The sequence below is a fragment of the Mus pahari genome, chromosome 2 (genome assembly GCF_900095145.1).
Source record: "Mus pahari chromosome 2, PAHARI_EIJ_v1.1, whole genome shotgun sequence".
Lineage (NCBI taxonomy): Eukaryota > Metazoa > Chordata > Mammalia > Rodentia > Muridae > Mus > Mus pahari.
Genome location: NC_034591.1, coordinates 62,656,094 through 62,682,304, shown reverse-complemented (window position 1 = coordinate 62,682,304; position 26,211 = coordinate 62,656,094). Strand labels below are relative to the sequence as shown.

The window sequence follows — 26,211 nt, the reverse complement described above, 5'->3', positions numbered from 1 at the left end:
GTGGCTGCTCTTGTATTTGGAGCATAAATATTCAGAATCGAGAGTTCCTCTTGGTAGATTTTACCTTTGATGAGTATGAAGTGCCCCTCCTTGTCCTTTTTGATTACAAAGCTGTTACATTTTTGTCAAGTGAATCAGCTCCCATCCCCGACTCCTCTGTACCTGCTCCTTCTGCTAGTTATAAGCAATTTTTTTTCAGTTTGTTCATAGATATCTGACTCGTCTTCAAATTGTCACTGCCTCTTATGGCTGATTGTACACTATGCAGTGAGCTGATCAGCAGAAACTACCCTTTCACGGGCTCACTGTTCATGATGGAATGAGTGGGATGGCTGATCCTTATCAACTTGGGACATGAAAGGATGCAAACCACTCAGTGTCTCCCAGAGGGCAGTCAGAAGGGCTTGACTTCAGCTGTTACTAGTGTCAGCAATCTAGTTACTGAGCCTTATAGGAGGTAGATATGTACTAGATGTAAAGTCAGTTTAGCTACTATATAATTACCCTGACTTTAGGTAACATAGTTTCTTAGTGGTTGTCTTGTATTTAAATTGGAAAGTTTTCACAATAGTGTGAGCAGTATTCCTTATAGCTGTGTGCTGTAGGATCTCCTCAGCCTGCTAAGGAGTGGGTGCGCCCCTCTTAGAACCCTGCTTCTCAACTTGGACTGACTGTGAGAGGGCATTGGCCTTAACGGGTATAGCCAGTTGCCATAGCCACAGCAGCAAGGTGCTGTTGGCCTGTAGTCTGTGGAGGCTAGGAATAGGGAATACTCTTCAGTGCTCCTGAGAAGCACTCAGAAAAGATCGCAAATGAGAAGCATGGCAAGCTTTATAATGTGATCTCTTCCATGCTTGCTTTATTCACTGTGTAGTGAGATCTTATTTGCTATTGCCTCCCTAAAGAGTAGCTGGTTGCTAGTGACAGTGTAAGAATTGAGAGCTCTTGAGATCTTACTTGATTTTAACAATATATATTTAAACAAATACATATGCTCTTTATACATACAAAATAATTTTATTTATCTGTGTTACTTAGCATTTTTTATACAAAATGAGATTTACCCATTTTTAAGAAAGATTTCTCAGTGCTAGCTGATACAGAACAGCTTGATGGTTGATGTTTCTTGAGATTTCTTAGTAATTAGATAGTTGGTGACACCCAGAATTAAAGAGGTATTTCATTATAGACTTTATAAATAGCATTGTGGAAGACTAGATGTCATACTTCATCTCTGTAGCATATTATGAGGGAAGGAAGAGATAGAAAAGATAATAGCATTTGCACAGCAATATTTGCTAAAAGGTAATAAAAACCTCCATTCCATGGCATGAAGCAGGCCATTCCGGCTGGTGCAGATCTGTGCATGTTGATGCTCTGTACAAACAGCACTTGATGTTCATTTGAAAGGATAATTTTGTGTTAGGGACCTGACTAAAATTTAATGAGTATCCCACTTACTAGCTGAAGAATATTACAAAGAGTTGAGCTTTCTTAATAATTGCACATAAATATACTATAAGTAAAACCTTCTATCTAAAACCCTGAAAAAGATCTCTAAACAGCAGTTAATTTTATGAACATTTCAGCACTCCTCTAAGAAAAGTAAATTGTTATTTCTTTAGGAGAGAATATATTTCCATGCATTTCTGAGTAAAAGCTTTTTTTTCTACGTGAAATAAAGCCTTGGAAGAGGAAGCACACTAATCTATCTGTCTTTACCGAGTCCAGGGGCTAAATGACTAAGCTGCGTCCAGGGCTTCCGTGGTGATTTGCATACCAGCCAAAGGCATGATACCTCTTCTTTAAGAGCTTGTTTCCATATAGATTTGAGGACTCTGCCTCTAAGTTAGAAATTAATGCTTTTCCTAGTTAGACTTTCTTTTTTCTTTTCTTTTTTTTGGGGGGGGAGGAGGGGTCTTTTCGAGACAGGATTTCTCTGTGTAGCCCTGGCTGTCCTGGAACTCACACTGTAGTCCAGGCTGGCCTCGAACTCAGAAATCCACCTGCCTCTGCCTCCCAAGTGCTGGGAATAAAGGCGTGGGCTACCACCGCCCGGCCGGGCTTTCTTATTGTAAGTGGCATAGAACCCAACTCAAACTCGTCTCAGCCAGGAAGAAAATTTATTGATTTATAGAACTCAGACTGGTCCCTGGCTTTAGCTATGGCAGTGGGAACTCAGTGTGTTCCCACTGTTCCCTTGCTTTCTTATCATGGCCTCGCTTGGGTCAGGATAGCAGACTCCATAATTCTACATCCCCAGTCTCGAGGAGCATGGCAGCAGAAGAGGAAACCGGCAAAGTCTCCTTGACTCTGGCTGGAGACCCTAGGTTCTGCCTGCTTAAGTATTTCATCTCTTTCTGCCAAATAGGGATTACTCTGCATTTTTTTTATCTTAAATATATATAAGTGTATTTTCTTTTCCTCTCTTCCATGTGTGTGCATGAACTCCCACTCCTTGTGTACTGGGCATTGATCCCAGGATTTGACATATGTTAAGCAAGTGCTCTACTACTGAGGTATAATATTAACTTTCTGGGTTTTTTGTTTTTTTTTGTGTTCATTTTGATGAGTTTGAAATTAATATTTGATATAGTTCATATTCCTTATAAAGAAAAGTTTCACATCACAGCATTTAAATTTCATCCATATGTATATACATTTATACATTATACATACATACATATATACATTTATATATTACATATCATAAATATATTTATATATTATCTTATGTAATATCTATAGGTAAATATCAATAATAATTATGTATATTACATATATAGGTAAATATCAATAGTCAGTATATATTGGTATAGGTACAGTTATGTATGCACATACACAGACATGCTCAGTATTTAACAGCTAGTGTAAGGAATAGGAAGTTTTATGATTGAAATAACACATATAGCTTGAAAGCCTTGCTCAGTCATGAAGTTCATTAACCTTTTAGGAAGGTTATAAGACAGTTCATCATGCTTGCATAATAATAAATAGTGAAATTTAGTAAGGATATCTTTCCAGTGTCCCACTCAGCTATGTTTAAGAGCTTGATGCAATGAAGGCTATCAGGTCTGGGACTCTGGCTATTGCCCTTTGATTGATATGTGTTTCCTTAAGGAATTAGCTCTAGTATCTACTTTTCAGTGTAGATACATTTTATCAGTGCTTATTACTGTTTGATTAATTCATAATCTTGATATAAGAACCTGTATCTGATTCTTAGTTTCCCAAGATTGGTATATTGTTATATACTTTCTGAGTTGCTATTTACTAGAAGACCTAAACAAGAAGTACACTTTTTAAAAGAATTTATCATATAAAATAATATATTAGGAAGCAAGAGAGATGGTTTAGCTGTTAAGAACATTGATTGCTCTTGCAGAGGACCTCAGTTCAATCCTCAGTACCCACACAGTACAGAATACCCAGGATACAAGCTTCAGAACTCAAGAAAGTGAATGAGCCAAAGAGCCCAAGTGAGGATGAGTCAATCCACCTTGAAAGGGAGTAGAAAACAGAGGGCAGAGGATGGGAGAGGGAGGGGGGAGGAGCAGGGGAAAAGGGGAACATGATCAGGTATTGGGGGACCAGGAGTGAATCCTGAGGGCCAGCAGAGTGAATGAAAATATACAACCTCAGTAGGTGAGAGGTGGAGGGTGGGGGTGGGGCTCTAGAATGTACCAGAGACCTGGGAAGTGAGAGATTCTCAGAACTCAAAGGGAGGGACCTTAGGTGAAATGCCCAACAGTAGGGAGAAGAAACTTGTAGAATCCACCTCCAGTAGAAAGACAGGGCATCAAGTAGAGGAATGGGGTTGCTATCCTAAAGCCAAAAATTCTGACCCAGAATTGTTCCTGTGTAAAATAACTGCAGGACAAAAATGGAGAAGACACTGAGGGAAAGGAGGTCCAGTGACTGGCCCCGATTGGGACCCAACTCAAAAGGAGACTCCAAGGCCTGACACTATTACTGATGATATGATGTACTTATAGATAAGAGCCTAGCATGGTTCTCCTCTGAGAGGCCCAACAAGCAGCTGACTGAGACAGAAGCAGATAATTACACCCAACCAATGGTCTGAAGTCAGGGACCCCTGGGGTTGAATTAGGGAAAGGCTGGAAGAATTTGCAAGGAAGGCGACCCCATAGGAAGGCCAGCAGTCTCAACAAAACTGGACCCCAAGATCTCTCAGACACCAAGCCACCAACCAGGCAGCATACAATAGCTGGTCTGAGATCCCTGACACATACATAGCAGAATACTACCTGGTTTGCCCTCAGTGAGAGAAGGTGCACCTAACCCTTGAAAGATTTGTGGCCCCACAGAATGGGAAGGCCTGGCGGGATGTGTGGGCGTGGGGGATGGGGGTGGGTGAGGACATCCTCTTAGAAACAGGGGAAGAGGAATGGGATGAGGAACCGTTTGAGGGCAGAACAAACTGGAGGGGGATAGCAACTGGGCTATAAAAAAGATTAAAGTAAAAAAAAAAAAAAGAAGACTAAAGCCAAATGTAGTGACATGTTTCTGTAGTACTATAGTGCTGATTCTGGAAGATGAAATATTCAAACAAATAGCATACTAGTGTATATAGAAACAACTTTCTTGGTGGTAGGATATGAGGACTATTGAATAGTTATCAGTGTTTACATGATAGTCATGTATGCGTGCTACATTTTTTTCTGTTACTATATGTATGCAATAGCAATTATCCTTATGCTTACCATATGATCGATGTAGACAAGTATTTATGGTGTCTATCTAGAATTTCTGCATCACAGGGGAAGCACAGTTTAAAGTACTGTAAATGTACAGAGTTGTCTGCTCAAGTTAGCACATCTTCCTCTGCACCTCCCTTTTTGCTTTTTCTCCATCGCCTTTCTGTCATTTCTGGATATTTATGTTAATTTGGTAACATACACCATAGTAATTTTGGTGATTTTCCATTAGAATCAGAGTTGTAGGGATTAGTTTAAAAACATTGTGCTAGTCAGAATTCACAGATACTGGGACCCAAATCCAACCCCAGTGTTCTTTCAAGTAACTAAAATGTTGAGAGCTTTTTTTCTTCCTCTCCACCTCCTCCTCTTCTTTTTCTGTTTTTGTTTTTTTCATATAAATACTTGGAATTACTTTAATAGTATACTTTGCAGTAAGTGAAATTATTTCTCTTCAGTTTTATTCAAAAGAAGATTTTTGAAATAGCCAATTTACCTGTAATTGTAAGTATAGTTCTTTTTTTTTGTTTGTTTGTTAATATTACTAAATGCTGATTTAAAAAACAACACTTAAGATATCTTTAACATTATGAGAATTGCTGAGATAGAACAGTTGCTCCAGTGGTTTTTAGTGTGTTTTAGTTTTCACATGTTTATCAACCTGAAGCGCAGTAAATAATTCTTCAACCATTACCAGACAATCTGCAAAAACTTTGCTGTATAAGCTAACGGACATTTTACATTAAGAGCTAACTCATGCAGTAATGCTTAGGACAATGTAAATTATGACAAATGGATATTTTGGGACCCATTTATTGTGATTTATCTGAAGCCTCCTTTAGCATGCCCTCCATTTCTGGGTCTGTTACATTGTCTTTCTCTTTATTGGTTATATGTGTTGCATGTTTTTTAAATTGCCTTGTGTGAACCTGTGCCATCACTGCTTGCTATATTCTTCAAATATTTTCTTTTGAAATTATTTTTATTTATATATTTGTAAAATTTGAAAATTTTTTTGTGAATAAAGTTTTAAAAAGGTAAAGAACATTTTTATGGTACCTTATAGGAATCAAATTGCTTTGGAAGTGATTTTTTTTCCCTTCAGAAGGGATATATCCACATTTCTAACTTACGTGTAACAAGAGGGTAGTCTGCATAGTCTGCATTCTTCCTTAGTTATTAATCTGTTTCTCCTTATAACCTTGATAATATGTTAATAATATGATAATTTAGTTACTAAGTGTTTGTCTTTCATAAGCTTCCCTAAATCTATTACATAAAATATGTCAGAAATAATGTCTTCAATTTTTTTGATTGAAATAGTAATGGGAATTTTATCCGAGCCTGGGTGGGTTGAGTTCCTTTCAGTGTCTTCCTTTGATGCTGCCTTTTCTGCTCATTGCAAATGAAGCGTTTGTTAGTCTAGAGGACTTGCATACGTTTGCTTCTCACTCCATTTTCTTCCACAACAACGTGTACTTGCATAACTACCAAATGAAAATGAACCTGTATCTTGTTTATTTTGTTTTGTTTGTTTGTCTGTGATATCATTGGTGACAAAACTATGCTTCACAAATGCTAGGTCAGCACTTTATCACACATCTTTACCCCTGGCTCTTAAAAATATTTAAATGTTGAATTCAGCTGATCTTTGCTATGTAATATAGTATGGAAATTGATATCATTATACTTGTTAATTTTTACCAGTTAAACACTATTTCTTTCATTTTATATTGCTTTAGTAAATAAATTTTTACATAAAAGATCTCAAATACTTGTTAATTTTGTTTATGGAGAATTACTTTTTATACTCTGAGGGTAATTACTGATCGTTTACCATCTGTTTCTATTAATCAGTCTTTTTATGCTCCCCAATCAGTGATATTTTGCTATTTTATGTGAGTTCATTTTTCCCTTTCCACTGGTGATGATTTTGATATGTTGGAAATGTGCCACAAACTCTATGAACTTCTGTTATATTCCTAGCATAATATGAACCTGGGTTCCAGTCATTATAAAGTGTTTAGGGTGGTTAATGAAATTAGCCATCCCTCTGAGTTGTTTTTATAGAAACTCTAATTTCATTTAATATTTTGTAGTAGTTTGTGCTGTTCTTTTCTAAAATGTAAACTTCTCAAATTTTGAAAAATTCTAACAAAAAGCAGAGAAAACTGTTTACTGAATGCCTAGTGTATTCGTGTGTTGTGACTACATGTAATTACTAAATTACTAATTGTTTAATGACCGTACTCTGTAGTGTAGAAGCTCAAGCTAAAACTTAGTGCTTTACCCCCTTAGCCTGATTTTGTTTTATATATAACAGGGATCACAGAAAAGATAGACTTTGATGGGCTTTTCTGTCTGTCCATAGAGTTTGATAGGTATCCATTACATTCTCTCTTCTGATGTTAGCATATCAAAAGTTAGAGTTGAATGTTCTAAATCTACTTAAATATAGGTAAATCTGCACATACAATGGTGATAGGATGGTTTTTAAAATGAAGAATTATGTCAACAGAGTACTTTGTTTCTTCTGAAGCTATTTCTGTCTTAGGCATTTGCTCATGCTAATGACTTAGTGTGGAAGACATTGAAATTTTGGACTAGGAAATCAGTTGAATGCTGTGAGTGAAACTTAATGGGCTGTTCTGTTTGGAGCCTGGAAGAGAGTGTTGTTGAGAGTAATAGAGACAATGGAAATCCACAGATAGGAGTAAAGACTCTATTAGAAATTGGGATTCAAGCTATTCATGAAATATTTTGAAAACAAAACAAAACAAAACAAAACAATCTGGCTACATTCTGCCACTTGCTTGACACGTTAAGTAATGAACTAATTTCTTTGGTGGAGGAAATTTCAAGACAGCATAAATTTGGGGCTGTGGCATCATTACTACTGGTTAATCCTGTATAAATCTACAACGAAAAAGTAACCACTGTACTTAATAGCTTGGATCTTAATAGTTGTGTAGGGGCAGAAGACAAGACATTGGTCTGTTAAAGGTAAAGAAATTGCCATGATAACCTATTAAATTACAAATATCTTGCAACCATTCCTACACCATAGGATAAAAAATAGATTGACCTTAACCCCTAGAGCAAGGATTTACAAAAAAGAAAAAGAAAAAGTAAATGAGGCCAAAGCTCTCTAAATCAACATGATTGAATCTCACCTGACCTCTCAGAGGCCCAGGCAGCGTGTGCAGTTCTGCACAAGGCTTTTTCCATATATATTATGGCTTCCAGTTCAGTGTTTTTAATGGAATTCCTAAGTGTAAGAACTAGTGGGCCTTTGTTTCTTGGGCCTTCTCTGGGGCTTTTTCCTTCTCTTTGTTTTGTCTAGCTCCAATGTATTACTTTTTTGTTTCATCTCATTTTATTTTATTTTAAAAAAGAAGCATCAAAAAGTAACAACAAAATGTCATAAAGGTCCTTTCTTGAAAATTGATTTAATAGTTGAAAAAAAGGAATCTTAACTACTAATAGTAACATACAATTATTAACATAATATTGATGTTTGACATAATTGAAGAGAGGTTTTATAAATTGAGAGAGAGTTGAAGAAAGGTCACATACAGAAGAAAGACAAGAATGAAATATTTGGAGAAAGGTTGAGGGAAGGTAAGACTGTCCAAAGAAATGTTTCAGTGGAATTCCCAGAGACAGAAAAGTAAACAGGACGGAGGATGGAAACTAATTGAGTTAAGATGACTTACATTCATTAGAACTTGAGAGATATGCTTCCTTTTTTTATTAGATATTTTCTTTATTTACATTTCAAATGCTATCCTGAAAGTTCCCTATACCCTGCCCCCACCCCGGTTCCCCCCACCCACGTCTACTTCTTGGCCCTGGCCTTCCCCTGTACTGCGGCAGAGATCTGCTTCCTTGGCTTTGGGAAGCACAGTTTGCTTAGGCATAATTTTGAAGTTCAAGACATCAGAGGAAAGGAAGATCTTCAATGTTTCTAGAGAGAAGACAAACAGGCTCAGAACAGTGAGACAGGCTGTCACTTGAATATACCACTGTTCCCAGTAGAATTCCAAAGCCAGCATGTTAACATAGTCAAAGCAACTGGCTGTCAGAAGCTGTATGTAGCCTGCTGCCTTCATAAGCCTGACCCCTGCTTCTGTAATAAAAGAAGGGAAAAGGTAGAATGTAGGACAGGGTAGATCTACACCTTCTCCACCTCTGTTCAGATGGACTGGAGAAGATGCAAAGGGTCTGTGGGTGGTTCTGTCTTCCTATGTAGAGTCACCTGAAATAACAATAGACACACCATACAGTAAATGTCATGATCCAGGGTAGTGTGGCAGTGTGCTCTGAGTGTTTGCTTTTTAGTGATGCTCATGTGACACACTGCGCTTTGCCACCTTAACTGACATGGTTTGTATTCTTTTTGTTTGAAGCTCTCTTAAGAGCCTGTGCTGATGGAGGTGCCAACCACTTATATGATCTCACTGAAGGAGAGAGAGAAAGGTAAGCTCCAACAAGTCAGTGTCTACATGATCCTCACTTCTGCTGCTCCTTACTTTTAATCATTCTGTGGGGACTGGTTCTTTTTCTTCATAGTCATCATAGGAAACCACCTCTGTGAGAGGGCTGGGCTGTATAACTATGATGCATTATTTCTTTCTATGAATGAGATCTCTTAGAATTAGGATCAGGTTTAGTCTTGTTTTTAAAATTTGTATTCTATTACTTTAAAGCCTAGTTAAGTCACATTATCATGTTTTGAAATTTCTGAGGACTTGAAGATTGGCTAAATAAACCCAAAATGGCTATTTATATTGGGACTAATACACTTTAAATGAAAAAGAAAAAAGCAACTGGACTCCTAGAAAAGAAATAGTCTGCAGTAGAAAATGTGAGGTTTCATATTAGTGTTGAATAAATCTTAGTATGACTTACTATTTCTTAATTACTTCTGAGTTACAGACATACATTTTTGGAGAGAGTTCATCTAATGAATTGTTCTCTGCAACATCTTGGTTTCCTGACCTTTGTATGATGAGATATTTTTCAATGAGAAAACACATTTGTTAGAAATAGATTTTCAAACTAGTTCAGATGTGAAGGTGTTTGTGGCCCAACTCTCTTGGAAACACAAGATTTGAGTACACAGTTTGTGAAAACTCAGTGTTTGTAAATACACTGTTCAGTCATTCTCATTCTCCTGTGTGTTAGTAGCTATTTTGAAAGGGCTGGTATTTGAGAAATCGCCTACTTGGCTTCCAAAACAAAAATAAAAATATTATGGCATAACAGGCCCTGTGTGGGCATTAAACATATGTGATTTGAAATCATATATTTTTCTTTGTAACATCAGAATGTTTAACATCAGCTTTCTAATACTGGAAGTGCTGTTGAGAGCAGCTGGTTGCATATTGTAGAGAAGTCATGTTTCCTTTGAGATCAGATGACATTGCTAACGTCTGGAGACTGGCTGCAGTTATCAAAAAGGCAAAAAGCCTAGGACAGTTAAATTTCATTTGCTTATTTACTACACAACTTTGCAAGCTTCTTTACCAAATACCTGACATGGGCAATGTCTGAAAAACATTCAAGTTGTTTTAAAAAGTGCCTTGTCACATAGTTCAGAATAGGGAGTCATGGCATGGGGGCTCAGATTATAAACTGTGCATTGTTTGACTCGTGCCTATAGCCTGGTTGCTACCAAGTAGTTGGCACTTAAGTACTATTTCCATAATGGTAGACACAGCTCAGGAATGTGGCAGTTGAACATTATCTCTCTAACGGTTGACACAACTCAAGAACATAATTAAAAGCAGGACTTAACAAGGATTAATTTAGCACTTTCCACCTACTCCGTGATTATGAGAATAGTCTGAAATGATTATGAAGAATTACACATCTTTATATTGGGTATTTTATTTAGTTGAGCCACACACTGGTAGCAATGAAAAAAAGGGAACATTATTATTCATATTTCAAAGCAAAACATTAGAGATTTGGAAAACAAGTAATATTAGTTTTGATATTATTGTAATTAATTTCAAAATAACAATCAAGTATTCATCATCACATTATAAATAATCTTTTGTTTGTTTGTCTTTCTTGTTTTGTTTTTTGAGACTAGTTCTCACTACATAGCCCTGGCTGTCCTGGAACTCACTCTGTAGACCAGGCTGGCTTCAAACTCACAGGTTCTCTGCCTCCTGAGTCCTGGGATCACAGGTGTTATGCCCAGTCAAATTTACAAATAATCGTATTGAACACATTCAGGAATGTATATAATTTGTCTTACAATTGTTTGTCTATACATGAAGATATTTAGTGAAGCAATGTAGCTAATACTCATTGATTTTTCAGGCTGTACCTATGCTTGCAATGATTCTTGTTCTGACTCCTTTGGACGTGGTTGGCCTGGGGAAGGGTAGAGTCCCTAGAAGTGATAAGGGAAACTAACTGCTTTGCATGGGAATTAAATCCTTTGAATAAATCTCATTACTTCTATGCTTTAACCAGTAAAACTAATTGGATACAGGTGACTACACATAATTCCTCTTAATTGTATTTTTAAACAAAAAGCCCTCACAATGAAAAACAAAATAAAACACCAACAAAGTGCTGAGCTTTAAAGGCCAAATTACAGATCATGGGCTGAGGCTGGTCTCTCTTTTTTAAAATTTTATTTTATTTTTTCACACTCCATATTCCATTCCCCGCCTCCCCCCATCCACCCTCCAACTGTTCCACATCCCACACCTCCTCCCCACCAAACCCCATCTCATGTGGATGCCCCCACCCCCCACCCCACCTGACCTCTAAACTCCCTGGGGCCTCCAGCCTCTTAAGGGTTAGGTGCATCATCTGTGAATGCACACAGACCCGGAAGTCCTCTACTCTGTGTGTTTTGGGGGCCTCATATCAGCTGGTGTATGCTGTCTGTTTGGTGGTCCAATGTTTGAAAGATCTTAGGGGTCCAGATTAATTAAGACTGCTGGTCCTCCTGCAGGTTTGCTCTTCTCCTCAGCCTCATTCAGCCTTCCCTAATTCAACAACAGGGGTCAGCTGCTTCTGTCCATTGGTTGGGTGCTAATATCTGCATCTGACTCTTTCAGCTGCTTGTTGGGTCTTTTGGAGGGCAGTCATGATAAATCCCTTTTTGTGAGTGCTCCATAGCCTCAGTAATAGTGTCAGGCCTTGGGACTTCCCCTTGAGCTGGATCCCACTTTGGGCCTTATTTTTCTCTGCTCCTCTCCATTTCCATCCCTATAATTATTTCAGACAGGAACAATTATGGGTCAGAGATGTGACTGTGGGATGGCAACCCCATCCCTCACTTGATGTCCTGTCTTCCTGCTGGAGGTGAGCTCTATAAATTCCTTCTTTCTACTGTTGGGCATTTTATCTAAGATCCCTCCCTTTGAGTCCTGGGAGTCTCTTACCTTCCAGGTCTCTGGTACATTCTGAGGGAGGTCCCCCCAACCTTCTGTTTCCTGAGGTTGCCTGTTTACATTCTTTCTGCTGGCCCTCAGGGCTTCAGTCCTTTCCCTCACCCAATACCAGATCAGGTTCCCCTCTTCCCCCTTTTATCCCCTCCCAGCCAATTTCCCTCCCAGGTCCCTCCCTCCTTCCCTCCCCACTTGTGAGTGATTGCTTTCTTCTCTCTCCCACTTGGGCACTTTGGCTTGTTGAGCTTTTTGAGATCTTTGGACTGTATATTGGGTATTGTGTAGGTTTTTTGTTTTTGTTTTTTTCTAATATCCACTTATTAATGAGTACATACCATGCATGGCCTTTTGGGTCTGAGTTACCTCACTCAGGATGATATTTTCTAGTTCCATCCATTTGCCTGCAAAACTCAGGATGTCCTTGTTCATAATAATTGAGATGTAATTGTAATTGAGATGTAAATAATAATAAATGAAATACTACTGTATTCCATTGTGAAAATAAACCACATTTTCTGTATCTGTTCTTCTGTCGTGGGACATTTAGGTTGTTTCCAGCTTCTGGCTATCGCAAATAAGGCCACTATGAACATAGTGGAACACTTGCCTCTCTGGCATGCTGGGCCATCTTTTGGGTATAGCCCCAAGAATGGTATAGCTGGGTCTTCAGGTTGATCTCTTTCAAATTTTCTGAGGAACCTCCAGATTGATTTCCAGAGTGGTTGTACCAGTTTGCAATCCAGAAATGGAGGAGTGTTCCTCTTTCTCCACATCCTCTCCAACCTGTGTTGTCACCTGAGGGTTTGATCTTAGCCATTCTGATTGGTGTAAGGTGGAATCTCAGGGTCGTTTTGATTTGCATTTCTCTGATCACTAAGGACTTTGAACATTTCTTTAGGTACTTCTCAGCCATTCGAGATTCCTCAGTTGTGAATTCTCGGTTTAGTTCTATACCCCCCCCTTTTTTTTTTGGTGATTAACTTCTTGAGTGCTTTATATATTTTGGATATTAGCCCTCTACTGGATGTGGGGTTAGTGAAGTTTTTTTTTTTCCATATTTAGGTTGCCTATTTGTCTTTTCGACTATGTCCTTTGCCTTACAGAGGCTTTCCAGTTTCCTGAAGGCCCATTTATCAATTGTTGATCTTAGAGCATGAGCCATTGGTAGGATGGCCATTTTTATTATGTTAATTCTGCCAATCCATGGGTTAATTCCATATCTGACCACTTTGCTGAAGTTGTTTATCAGCTGGAGAAGTTGTTCATCAGTTGTTTACCAGCTGGTAGAATTTTTGAAGTCTTTTATGTATAATATAATATCATCTGCGAATAGTGATAACATCATTTCTTCTTTACCAATTTGTATCCCCTTGATCTCTTTTTGTTGTCTTATTGTTCTTATGAACACTTTGAGTACTATATTATATAGATATGGGGAGAGTGGGCATCCTTTTCTTGTGCCTGATTTCAGCTGGATTGCTTCAAGTATGTTTCCATTTAATTTGATATTGGCTATTGGTTTGCAGTAAATTGTTTTTATTATGTTTAGGTATGGGCCTTGAATTCCTGATCTCTCCAATACTTTTAACATGAAGGGGTGTTGTATTTTGTCAAATGCTTTTTCATGAATCTACGGAGATGATCATGTGATTTTTTTTTTTTATGATGGTTTTGATGTGTTCTTGGATTCAGTTTGCAAGAATTTTATTGAGTATTTTTGCTTTGATATTTATAAGCGAGATTGGTCTGAAGTTCTCTTTTTTTGGTTGGGTCCTTGTGTGGTTTTGGTATCAGAGTAATTGTGGCTTCATAGAATGAGTTAGGTACTGTTCCTTCTGTTTCAATTTTATGGAATAGTTTGAGGAAAATCGTTATCAGGTCTTCTTTGAAGGTCTGGTAATTCTGCACTAAATCTATCTGGCCCTGGACTTCTTTTTTTTTTTCATATTTTTTCATTATCAATCACATATACAGTATAGTGCCCTGTAGTTATTAAACAAAAAAATGGATTTTTTTAAAAGAACAATGTCCAGTTGAAGACAACATGAGCATCTTCCCACTGGTAGCTCCAGTTTTGCACTGGAACCACACCCTTCGTCAGGATTTGATTACATTTTGTTGCCATCAGAGCAGTAAACATGAGAACTTTACCTTCAGCACACTGCTAATCTTACAGTACAGTGCTGTTGCGCATGGACACACTATAGTACAGGCCTCTGAGCTGATTTGTCTTGTTTCAATCCCATGTCAACTCTGTCTGGGGCTCCTCATCTCTGATGCCTCCAGCTCTGGAAGCTTCCATTCCCCAAGCTGTCTGGGTATTTCAGGTGCTTCCTGTAGTATAGTCAAACAGTTCTGTGTATGACTTACTCCACCTAGTAAATGCCTCAAGTCCAAGGCACCTTACTTTAGTATCTCTCAGCCTTTGCTCTTCTCCTAACATCAACTTACCTTCAGTTATCAGAATTTGTTTGATAAAAAGTAAAAAGCAAACAAATATGTCTTCCTATTGCAAAGGCAAAGAATGGTAATTAGGATGATAATGAGTAGGAAGAAACAAAAAGATAAAAATTAAAGTTTCTGTTACTTATTTCTTCCTATAAAGCAAGGAGTTTCATTGAATTTGTCTATTGATTCCTCTCTTTAAAACAATAGAGATCATTATTCACTTGCCTGCAGTTTCTTGTTCAAGTGAGTGTAAGTTTGATATGCAAAAACTTCCTTTCTTTGAAAGTTGCCCAGCTATTTTACATAATGAGTTTTAAAATGAATATTTGAGAGTTATTTCATTTTAACATTCATATAATTTAAAATGGTTTTGATTTCAGACAGATCTCAAATTAATAATCTAACAATACATCTCGGTGTCAAAGAAAGATTATCCCTAAACAGAGAACATGGTCTGTGTGCGCATCCTACTCTGTAATGAAACTAATACTGACCTCAGAGAGTAGGGTTGGTAGTGCCCCCACCTATTTTTCTTTTATTGGATATCTTCTTTATTTAGATTTCAAATGTTATGCAGGTCTCCCCTCCAGAAACCCCCTATCCTATGCCCCCCTCCGGCCTTCTCGCCCTGGCATTCCCTACACTGGGGCATCAACTCCCCCAGACCCAAGGGATGCTCTTCCCACTGATGCCCAACAAGGCCATTCTCTGCCACATAAGGGGCTGGAACAGTGGTTGCCTCCATATGTACTTTTTGGGTGGTGGTCCAGTCCCCTGGAGCTCCAGAGGATCTGGCCGGCCCTCACCTTATGTTATGAAGCAGTGAAGGCCAATGGTCTTAACAATTCTCTCAAGAGTTAGCAGTGACCCCCATTTGTTCCTGTACTTCTTTTCTTACCTGACTTTTTAAGAGGAGTTCATTCTTCTTAACTGTTGTGTATTTACTTAAATACTTATATCTTTTTGACTAAATATTGCCAATCTATTGTGAATAACTCAGGTTATTAATGATATTCTTTCTTTCCCTGGACTTTATCAACTAACCCCCTTCTAATCTCTCATTTGACTACCATGGGCTGGCTATCTCCTCTTTGGCCAATTTGTTTATATTGTCTATTTTTTCAAAGAATCAATTCTTTGATGGATTCTACTTATTGTTATTTTAATTAATTTTAAGTGAATTTCTGCCTTGAGGTTTGGAAGATTCTTATTTTTCCTTGACACTGAAAAGAATCTATAGATTCAGTGAAATAGTTATGAAAATATCAATGGCATGCAACACAAGGCTAGTGAAATGAATCCCAACAAGTATATGGAAATATAGAGGGAATGGATAACTAAACCTTTCTGTACCAGAAAGGATAATGACAGAGACAGTGAAATAACCAATCTAAAATTGTACTACAGAGCCACAGTAATGAGAGCAACCTGGTGCTGACATGGAAACAAGCCTGTAGACCAATCTAGTAAAATACAGGACACAGCAATAAACTCATGGGAGTCGTCTAACTTCTTGAAAAATATTTAAAACATACTTTTAAACATTTGTTTACTTACTTGTTTATTTAGTATATGTATACAATCTTGTGTGGTCTCAGCATGTGTGTGCAGTTCAGAGGACAATTTATGCTGAGTCAGTTATTTCATTTCACTGTGTGGGTTCTAGGAATTGAAATCACATCTGGAGGCTTGATGCCATATATGCAATTAACAAACAGAGTGGATGTGGCTAGAGAGATTGCTCAGTGGTTATGAACACTTGCTGTTCCTGGAGAGGACTCAGGTTCAAGTTTGTTTCCCAGCTATATCCGGTGGCTCACCACTATCTCTCTATCTCCAGTTTCAGGGCATCCACTGCTCTATTGTGCCATCTGTGGACACCAGGCATACATAGAGTATACATATATATGCACACAAGGAGTCACACCTATACATAAAATTAATTAATAAAAGAAAGTATTGGGAGGATAAAGGGAACAATATAGAGAAGGTGAATGTGATCGGAGGGGGAGAAATGAGACAAAGCATAATGACATGTTTGTTTGACGATGTTATGATTTAACCTGTTGTTTATATGCTAGAATAGTGTATTGAAAAACTCACATACTATGTTGTAGGGTTATATAAAAAGAAAATATTCAGTATAATAATGAGAAATGGGACCGTTGTAGTTCAATGGTGTGTGCATATGGGTACATATTTGTATGTGCCTATATGGTTGGTTGTCGAGGGAGATTTTTCTGTTTCTCATGGGCAAAAGCTAAACTCCTTACCTTACGTCTAATTTTTTTCTTTTATTTCTGCACAAAGAGAGTTGTCCTAAACATGCCATGTTCTTCTACTCTCTTATCTTGCCTGGGCCTTGTTGTATGGCTTACCTTGTACACACAGCTATGCAGGTTCTGTTCTGAATCAATACTTGAAAACCCTGTGCTGGTTATTGAGTAGTATTATTGGAGGGCACCAGCATTTCTTGTAGCAATGCTGTCTGTATACCCGTGTTCAGCTGACATTGAGTGTAAACCTGAGCATGCCTCTCCTTCAGTCCTGCTCCAACTTATCTCATTCACTGTGCTCCTGCATAAATCTCAATGCCCCATTCCTGTTTTACCTTGATTTAGAGTTGTAAGGACTTATGCCCTTTACTAGATTATAAATTTCTAGTGATCTATTGCTTCCTAACTTTGCATAATGCTTTTTAATTATTTACTCTCTCATTTTATCTTGTGAAGATGTGCCTTATACCCTTCACTGGGTGGTGAACTGCTCGATTTTGGTAATCACACTTAATCATCTTTGCATGCCTCTAATATCTAGTGAACTAATGAGCATCTGAAAACTTATTGAATCAATGCTCTTTCATTGAGATCTCAACATAGATGGCATTAAGACTAAGCTATTTTTTTTTTTAGCAAGGGATTTCTCACTTGTAAAATCAGATTTTAAGTATGTTAATGCTGAAGAAATATTTCATAATTGCATATATTATTTTTGTACTATTATAATTATATGCAATATAAATGTTTTATATCTAAAAATAATTATTTTTGCTTAAATTTACTTAGCTTATGTTTCCTTTATGACAGACTGCTACATTATTTTGTATACTAATTCCTATCAAATGTTTCTTATTCTGAGCAAGGTACTTAGATTTGAATTCATTAATAGCTTGAGAACATCATATACTATGTACATCAGTGCTAAGTGTGAAAAGTGTGTGTGTGTGTGTGTGTGTGTGTTATTCATGACTGGGATTTAGAGATTTTTCAGGCTAATTTGCAGAACAGTCCTAAGAAACAGCTATGACTCGATGGTGTTCGGTCTAAGGATATTTGAAACAGTAAGGATTGTTTTCATCTGTGGTTCTGAGTAAATGATGCATACAGAAATCTGAATAGGAAGTCTTACAGGTTAATTTTATGTAAACATTATTTTAGGTTGCTGAAACGCATAGGAAAGATTACTATAATTTAAAAGACAGGCATCTCAGAAATGCTGCTGCATTCATACAAAAGGTTCTCTGCTCAGCACACTTGCTCAGTGATAGGACTGAGGGGAAGTTTGTTTAGTAAGAATAACAGAACACATCTTGCCTTAATTTTCTCACTGTGAAGATTTCAGAGCAGAGGCTATAACTCAGTGGTGAGGTGAGGCGCTTCTCTAGAATGCACAAGACATAGCCTTGGACAGAGTTCCTTTTTCAGACTTTTAGTTTTTCCTATGCTTGGAAGTCTCCTATCAGCAGATTGGCTTCACTTCCCAGAGGTTGACTCTTGTGACCCCACTTATCCCTATTAAACTCTGTTCCATGTAAACCAGGATGAAAATCCAATTGAAATAACCCGGGCCTGGGAGAGAACTTTATCAGTATGGAAGGCCTAAGTTTAGGTCTCCAGTACCCCCATGACAACCTGAGGAGAGCCCGAGGTTCCACATGGTAGCAGGAGAGAACTAACTCCTGCAAGTTGTCCTTTAACCTACATGTGCACACCGTGGCGTGTCCCCCAATATTCCAAACAAACACACAAACAAATGTCTCCCCCGCCAAAAATAAAAAATATGAAAGAAGACACTCGATAGAGATGTCTGCACTCCACAGGCAAGTACTTGCGCACCTATACCCACATGTACACCATAGCAACAAAAATGAAAAACAATAAGTAACTAAGCAAACATCCATGGGGCCACTTCCTAAGGCAGCTTTTAAAGGCTTCACCAGCATAACCAACGCAGGCGTCTGGTAGCAAGTGTTTTTATGCCTTCGGGGAAAGTAGTGACATGCTATAAGTAAGTCCAGCATTTCTCCTCTTTCTGGTCCATGACAAGTAGCAGTTGCTCTAGTTTGGGAATTTTGTAGTGTGGTATCTCAGATTCAGTCTGAATGTGAAGCTACAATAGTGCAACACTTATGGACCCTTGGAATACTCAGGCTGCCATTGCTTATGTTAAGGGTTTCAGGAACACATTACTATCTGTGGAGTGTTTGGAGAAATTCTGATAAACAGTAATACATTGACTAATAATAAAATAGTGCATGAGCAAAGAAAATTCAGGGTGACCTTTCAAAGGTTTTTTTATACTGAGCATAGGATAGCGTGGTGAACACCTGATGAAGTTTGGGGGAAGGTCACACACTTGCTCTAAGAACCGTCGTGCACACACTTGTACTACATATATAGTGATTTCAAACTCTTCAAATTATGGTTGCATTGTAAGATGTAGTGTTTGACCCTTAATTCCTTTTTATCTTTACTTAGCATTTGTTGGGTATAAATTTTGGCTGTAAACTTGCAATTTAGTTATCTTTGAAGAGATGTACAATTCTGTATTCACCACCACAATCAGGGGTAAAACATGTTTATTATCCCCAGAAGTTGAATCCTATCTCTTCGAAATTGACCTGTGGCCTTCTCAGCTCTGTACAATGTCACATAATAAACACTCACACCTTGCAGTTCTTTCAATTGGATTTTTCTTCCTTACTAAATATTTGTGCATTCGCTCATATCTGTGTGTATCAGTAATGTATTTGCTGTTTTTGCTGGTGTGTAATCTTCTAATGACTGGGGCATTATGTATTTGTTTATCTATTCAACATAACTAACAGATCTGTTCTGGCTAATTTTTCTGAAGTTGACACAAGCTAGGGTGGTACAGGCATATCTACAAGAAACGTCAAGAGTCACTAAACCAGCACAGTTCCAGCAAAGCTGAGCGCAGTCACTGTCATTCCTATCTCCTGCTTTTGTGTTTTGGACTCTGTGTCTTTCATTCTTGGAGTCTTTCTGCTTTATGATTAATTTTATGTCCTTTTCTGAGAAAATTATGTCTGAGTCTTTTTAGAACAATAGTCAAATTAACTTTTTTCCCATCCTAGTTTGAAGTCTTCCTTATGCCCCAGAGATCATTAAGCACAGATAAGTACATAGTAGATGAAGCCATTACTCCAAGGCATCTTCTTGGGGCATCTGCTCTTGAGGAAACTCAGTCAGGACATTTGGTGCAGGGTAAGCAGAGACAGTTGGCAAACTGTTTCACCAGGAGGACAGGTTACAGATTCAAGGGCCTTCCTTTACAATAAACTTAGAGTTCTCGGAAGATAGGCGGTCATACATGATACACCCCTGGAGGAATAAAACTCAGTAAATAACATAGATTGACTAAAACTTCCCCTACTTTATAGCATCGATGATGCAACATATAGTAAAATGAGTTAGGTATTAATATTTGCTATTCATATAAAGACTCGTTCAGATATTTTTTGTTTGTTTGGAGTGCTTTTAAACTACCAAAACTTCTAGCCTAAAAGCAGGCTGTCATATAATGTGTGTTTGCTTTGGAAGTGACACTCTGTAGATTATTTGAATTGGAGTTATAGGACTGATAATAAAATAAAATCTGTTTGTTATGACTGAACTTGTAAACCTGGACATGTAATGAAAAATCAAGCACATAATCAGTACTTCTTGGATAACTGTTAGTCTGTTTCTGTTCTGTGAAACTTATATAGATAAAGAAGCAATCTGGTTGCTAGTCAGTTCCATCTCCATGATTCCCTAAACCACTGCCTGACTCCCTCCCTCCCCTCACTGACTCCTTATCTTTTCTGTAGGCCCTGTCAGCAAACAAGAGCCAGGGAAGACCCCCACCATTAGGGTCACATGAAATACCTCAATAAAATTGGCCAGTAGGCAAAACTGTTGTGATATTTTCTTTCATTTTCTTCTTTTTTTCTTTTTTTCTTTTTTTCAAGACAGGGTTTCTCTGTATAGCCCTGGCTGTCCTGGAACTCACTCTGTAGACCAGGCTGGCCTCGAACTCAGAAATCTGCCTGTCTCTGCCTCCCAAGTGCTGGGATTAAAGGCGTGCGCCACCACGCCCAGCGTGATATTTTTTTGATTTAAGAATGCACCATTGTGGTCTGTGCTACCTATGGGCAGGTGGTTCTGAGCTGTAGAAGACAGCAGGTTGAACAAGCCATAGAGAGCAAGTCAGTAAGCAGCACTCATCTGTGGCCTATTCATTATTTATTGTCCCCAGAGTTCTTGTCCTTCTTGAGTTCCGGCTTTGGTTTCCCTCTCTTATTATACACAGTGATCCAGACATGTTAGCCAAATCACCTCTTTTCTCCTTGAGCTGCTGTGGTGTTCACAACAGCAAGTAAAACCAAAGTACAAACCACCCTCTTCCTGCATTCATTTACCTTTTAGTTGGCATCTGCCACTGCTTCTCAAGGACTGCCTCTGGATGTTCATTAGTTATACAAATTAGAACTGATGAAAGTTCTGGAAGGTGTCAACAATGAGGGTTATGCAACTGGTTGAAAAAAACTCATATAAGTGGCCTACATTTTCTGCATCAGTAAAAAAATTGCAAATTCTAGGTCAGTCTTATTAGATGTTTTTATCAGACAAGATATATATATATAACCTCCATTATATAAAATAGTTAATTCTACCTCCCTGTGACAACTTGCCTTAGTGATGGGATTTGTTTTCACTATTTTCAAGTACTTCAGGCACAGATAGGAAATACAGCTTTCACTCTGCTTTATTGTACATGGGAAGGAGACCTGCACAAGCCTTCCTTTGGGAAGAGGAAGTACTTGGTTTTGCTTAATTTGTACGATGTACCCTGAGCAGTGATTAGCCATTTGCTACTGTAAGTTTCTATTTAAAAAGTATTTATACAGTCAAATCACTGAGCTCTGTAAGCAGGCCTATACTATTGGATCTTTGAATCAAAAAGATGGATGGGAGAAATGATTAGCACATTTAAAAGAGTATTTACTCTAGAAATCTTGGTATTAAAGAACTTTACACAACAGACTGTGAGGGTATATTTATCTTGAATTATTGAGTAGATTACTTTAGTAATATATTTGAGTTGGTTGGATATCAAATGGTATAAATCACAGATCTCAAAGTTATCATGTGTGGCTTTGAATCATTTGGGGTACAAGAGGAGGACAAATGTGTATGCAAAGGGCTGTGTTTGTCAGATCATTCCTGAGCTTGGAATAAATTCTTAGAGTGAGATCACTTTTAGCAGCTGCAGGAAGTCAGTTTACAGCTAAATTTAATCAGAGGCATTGTTCTTTATGGCTAGTCTATTTCATAAAGTATGTTCCTGACAGAACCTTTTTCCCTTCCTGCTCTGTGGATGGAATTCTCAGAAATAAATTACCTTCTGTTGATTGTTCAAAAAAATCTGGCATTATTTGTCAAAAGTTTGGAGTAACATATGGCTCTTTTAAATTTATTTCTTAAAAAAATAGTGATTGGGAACAATTACAAATTACCATATATTCCGAGTTGGGCTTTTTCTTTAGTTTTAAAAATGATTTTGTTCTTTTTAATGATGTATATTTAACTTCAGGTGTATATGTACATGCAAGTACAGGTACCCAAGGAGACCAGAGGCATCAGATCTACAATAGCTGGAAGTATAGGTGGTCGTGAGTCACTAAACATTGATGCTAGGAATTGATCCTGTGTCCTCTGGAAAACCAACACTTAATATTAACTGTTGAGTCTTTTCCAAGGTTTTTTTTTTTTTTTTTTTTTTTTTTTTTTTTAGGGAGTCATAAGATAGTCTCTGTCTGTCTTTTTATACACACTTACACAAGTTACTTATGTGTGTGGTTGCAAACAGTCATTTATATATTTCAGTTGTGGTTTTCAGTTTATTAAAATTGGAGGTTTGTATTAATGGACAGAGATCCAGAAAAATAACCCTAATTTTAGGGTTAATGTCATTGTGTTTGGTAACATATCACCATAGGCCATGACATTTGAGTTGATGACTATGTTGCAACCAAAACAGCAGTGTCTCCTATTGCTAGGAAACAGAAGATTGATGGTGGAATTCATTTTACTCCAGAGTTCATTATAAATTTTATGATAAAACATCCAAATGGCCCTTACACTAAGGTAAACCTTGAGATACCCCTGAAATCCAGGGTAGCAATCTGAAGCTTTTTGAGCTGTTCTTCTTATGAATCTGAGTTTTGCCTCTTCCTTTATTCAACAAGCAAATAGTATAAACTTTTGTTCAAAACTAAGCTTCAGTATGAATCTTACCAGAAACCTCTACTGATAACTCCCTATTTCAACAGATCTAAATTAGGGAAGAAAATTTCTGTAGTTGTCCTTTACCATGATCCCTCATGAAGTTGAAATTGATAACCTTGATAACTATGCTGCTTTTCTTAACTGGATAGTTTCCGGGTTTTTTGTTTGTTTGTTTGTTTGTTTTTCAAGACAGGGTTTCTCTGTGTAGCCCTGGCTGTCTTTTAACTCACTCTGTAGACCAGGCTGACCTTCGCCTCCCAAGTGCTGGGATTAAAGGCGTGTGCTACCACACCAGGCTCTAGTTTCCTTGCTTTATTTAATCTTTAAATATGATCTTAGCAGTCCGGAGCAGATGATAGAAATAGAAATTAATTATCCAATACCAAAGGATCAGCATTGAATACATTCATACAGGTAACATTATGCAGACTTAGCTGGTTATATTTAGGAATGTATGTTTATATGTGTGTGTGTATGTGTGTTTGTAACAATGATAAAAGCAGCTATTAATTTTAAAGAAAGCAAGGATGGGTTATGTAAGAGGGTTCAGAGGAAGGGAAGGGGAAATGATCCGTTATAATCTCAAAAAAATAAACTATTTTTTAAAATATTCATAACATAAATTCAAGCATTAGGCTTGACGGAAAGAGAGACTAGCTCAGGAGAAAAATCTGGCTTACACTTAAGAGCACGGGTATAAACTTTTCAAAGAAGAGTCCCATGTGTCTTAGAAGTGGCTATATTAAACATTTTGATGCCTCAACTTACAACCTAAAATGATGCTAAGAATCCTCTTTTGTCTTTTCTCGATCTTTTTAATAAGTACAATACCAGGGTGGTTCCAAAGAAGCCTTGGATGGTGCTGTTGTCTGATAAGAAGAAGCTATGAGCCATAAGGTTACACAGGACAGTAAGGCCCTGCTGTGACTGAATGGGGTTTCCTATGAGATTCTTGAGACACCAGGCGTGGGGGGGGGGAAGGGGGGGTTCTAGCTTAGAAAGGTGAAAGGCCAAGCATGGTGAGTTTCTATTTTAAATTGTTTGTTTGAAATATCTCTGTATTAAAGGAAACTTGTCACCCCCAAAGTATATTTCATAATTGTGTCTACATTCTTAACTGTTAGCTGGTGAGGAACTGCATGAGAAGTTGTTTTTGTGTTCCAGTGTCCCCATAAATTTCCCTTCATGGGAAGATTGGAAAATGGGTGTAGAAAACATGTAGGCTTTAGAGTAAGCTGGTTGGCAGAACCATAGCCATGCTCACATTGTAAGAACAGCAATGTAGGCCTTGCACTTAGCGGAATGGGCACTGGAAACCCCACTTGAATTCCTATCCATCTCTCCTTTCTTGGGCAAGATCATGTGGTCAGCAGAGCTGAGGTTCTGAGGGCACATCTACCTGTGTTCCTCTTCCTAGGATTACAGGGTTGTTGTTGTTGTTGTTGTTTGTTTGTTTGTCTCTCTGGAGAGGTTTGTAACTTTATTTTATACTTAAGGGAGGTAAGTTTCTAAGCACATCAAAAAGGACAGCCAAACATTGAAGACAATTGGACAATATGCAGAGAGTGAGAGACTTTGCAGCAATCAGTTCTAAATGGAATCTGTTCATCAAGTCCCTCCCCTCGGGATCAGGGAACTATAGAGCAAAGGAGGTGGAAAGAGTTCAAGATCCAAAAGGGATGGATGAAACCAAATTAGCAGTGTCTTCCAGATACAATAGGACTAATGCAGATATGAACTCACAGAGACAGTGGGACCGTTCACTGGGAATGCACAAGTTCAAGCCAGCCTGGATCCCAGTGCTGAAAGCAGGCTGGGGGTAGGGAGGGGAATATGAATTTCTATCCCTAATCAAAAAACCGTCTCCAGTTGATAATGTGTGCAAAGGAAAACTTAGTTTTCTCCAGTGGAATCTTAGTGGTTATATAAATCTTGACACAAAAATCATAGTTCTCATCTTAAAGAGAATAAGAGTTTATGCTGGAGCCATTTTGACCATAGCCCAGGAATACAGACTTAGGTTACCCAAACTCCATGTTCTAGTGTGGAAGCAGTTTCCCAAAGCTTATAAAGTTTTATGTAACACAGGATATCGTGAATCAAGGCAAGTTTAAAGTTCGCTGGAAGGTACATCAGAGAGGCAGCTCCACTGAGATGGAGGAAGACGCTTTCCTATAGACTCAAGATTCTTTCTGATGGCATTATTAGCTTTTGGATTGTAGAAGTTAGAAGTAGATTATAAGAGGTTTTTATATATTGTCACAAGACATTAGTTCTGACACAGAGGAGGGCAAAGAATGTCTGTTCCAGAGAGCCAGAACTTAGCCAAGATAAGGTAATTAGCCTCTGGACCTGCAACAGTCTGTTTCTCCACAGCACTCAAGTGCTCATTAGCCAATAAATCTCTGCATACACAGATTCCTTTTAGGGATTTTCATCCACACGGACCATACTGAAGGGTAGGCTTCATGCCCAGCAGTAGGTAGCCAAGACAAAATGAATTCAGTGATTGTGTGTGTGTGTGTGTGTGTGTGTGTGTGTGTGTGTGTGTGTGACTGTCTGTCTGTCTTCTCCAATATCTCAAGTCCCTGTAAATGTCCATCCACATTTCTCTGGCTCTCAGTGCTAAACCCTAAGAGAGTTTATAGGCTTTATTATTCTTATTTCTCCCTCCACACTCAGTGTTCTAACTTAATGGTGTCTTACTGTGACATAGGATGCTCTGGTTAGGATTTTTTTAACTCAGCTTTTTTTCTCTATTTTATATCTTATATTTCAATAACTTTACATTTTTATTTTAATTATATGCTTATTAAATACCAATTTCAAATAAGTGCCGTAGTTGATTCTCTTGTACCTTCTTCCTCCACTCCTCAGTGTCCTCTTGTTCTTCTCTTATTACCTCTCCCAGAATCCCTTTTCCTCTTTCATGTTACATCTCTCCTTTTCCCTATCAGCACCTTCCTTAGCCTCACTGTCTACCCTCTTTCAGTCTCCTTTCAGTACATTGAGGCATTATCCATAATCTCTCTCTCTCTCTCTCTCTCTCTCTCT

At 38.0% G+C, this 26,211-nt stretch overlaps 1 protein-coding gene across 2 annotated transcripts in view; it reads left to right on the top strand.

The window, feature by feature from the left end:
* The window catches only part of Tpk1 (thiamin pyrophosphokinase 1), a 320,733-nt gene that overhangs the window by 82,217 nt on the left and 212,305 nt on the right, over window positions 1-26,211 (top strand). For both annotated transcript variants that reach the window (XM_021189978.1, XM_029535392.1), the window contains one exon: window positions 9,128-9,197. In XM_021189978.1, coding sequence (XP_021045637.1) covers window positions 9,128-9,197 — 70 coding nt within the window. The remainder of the gene's footprint in view (window positions 1-9,127; window positions 9,198-26,211) is intronic.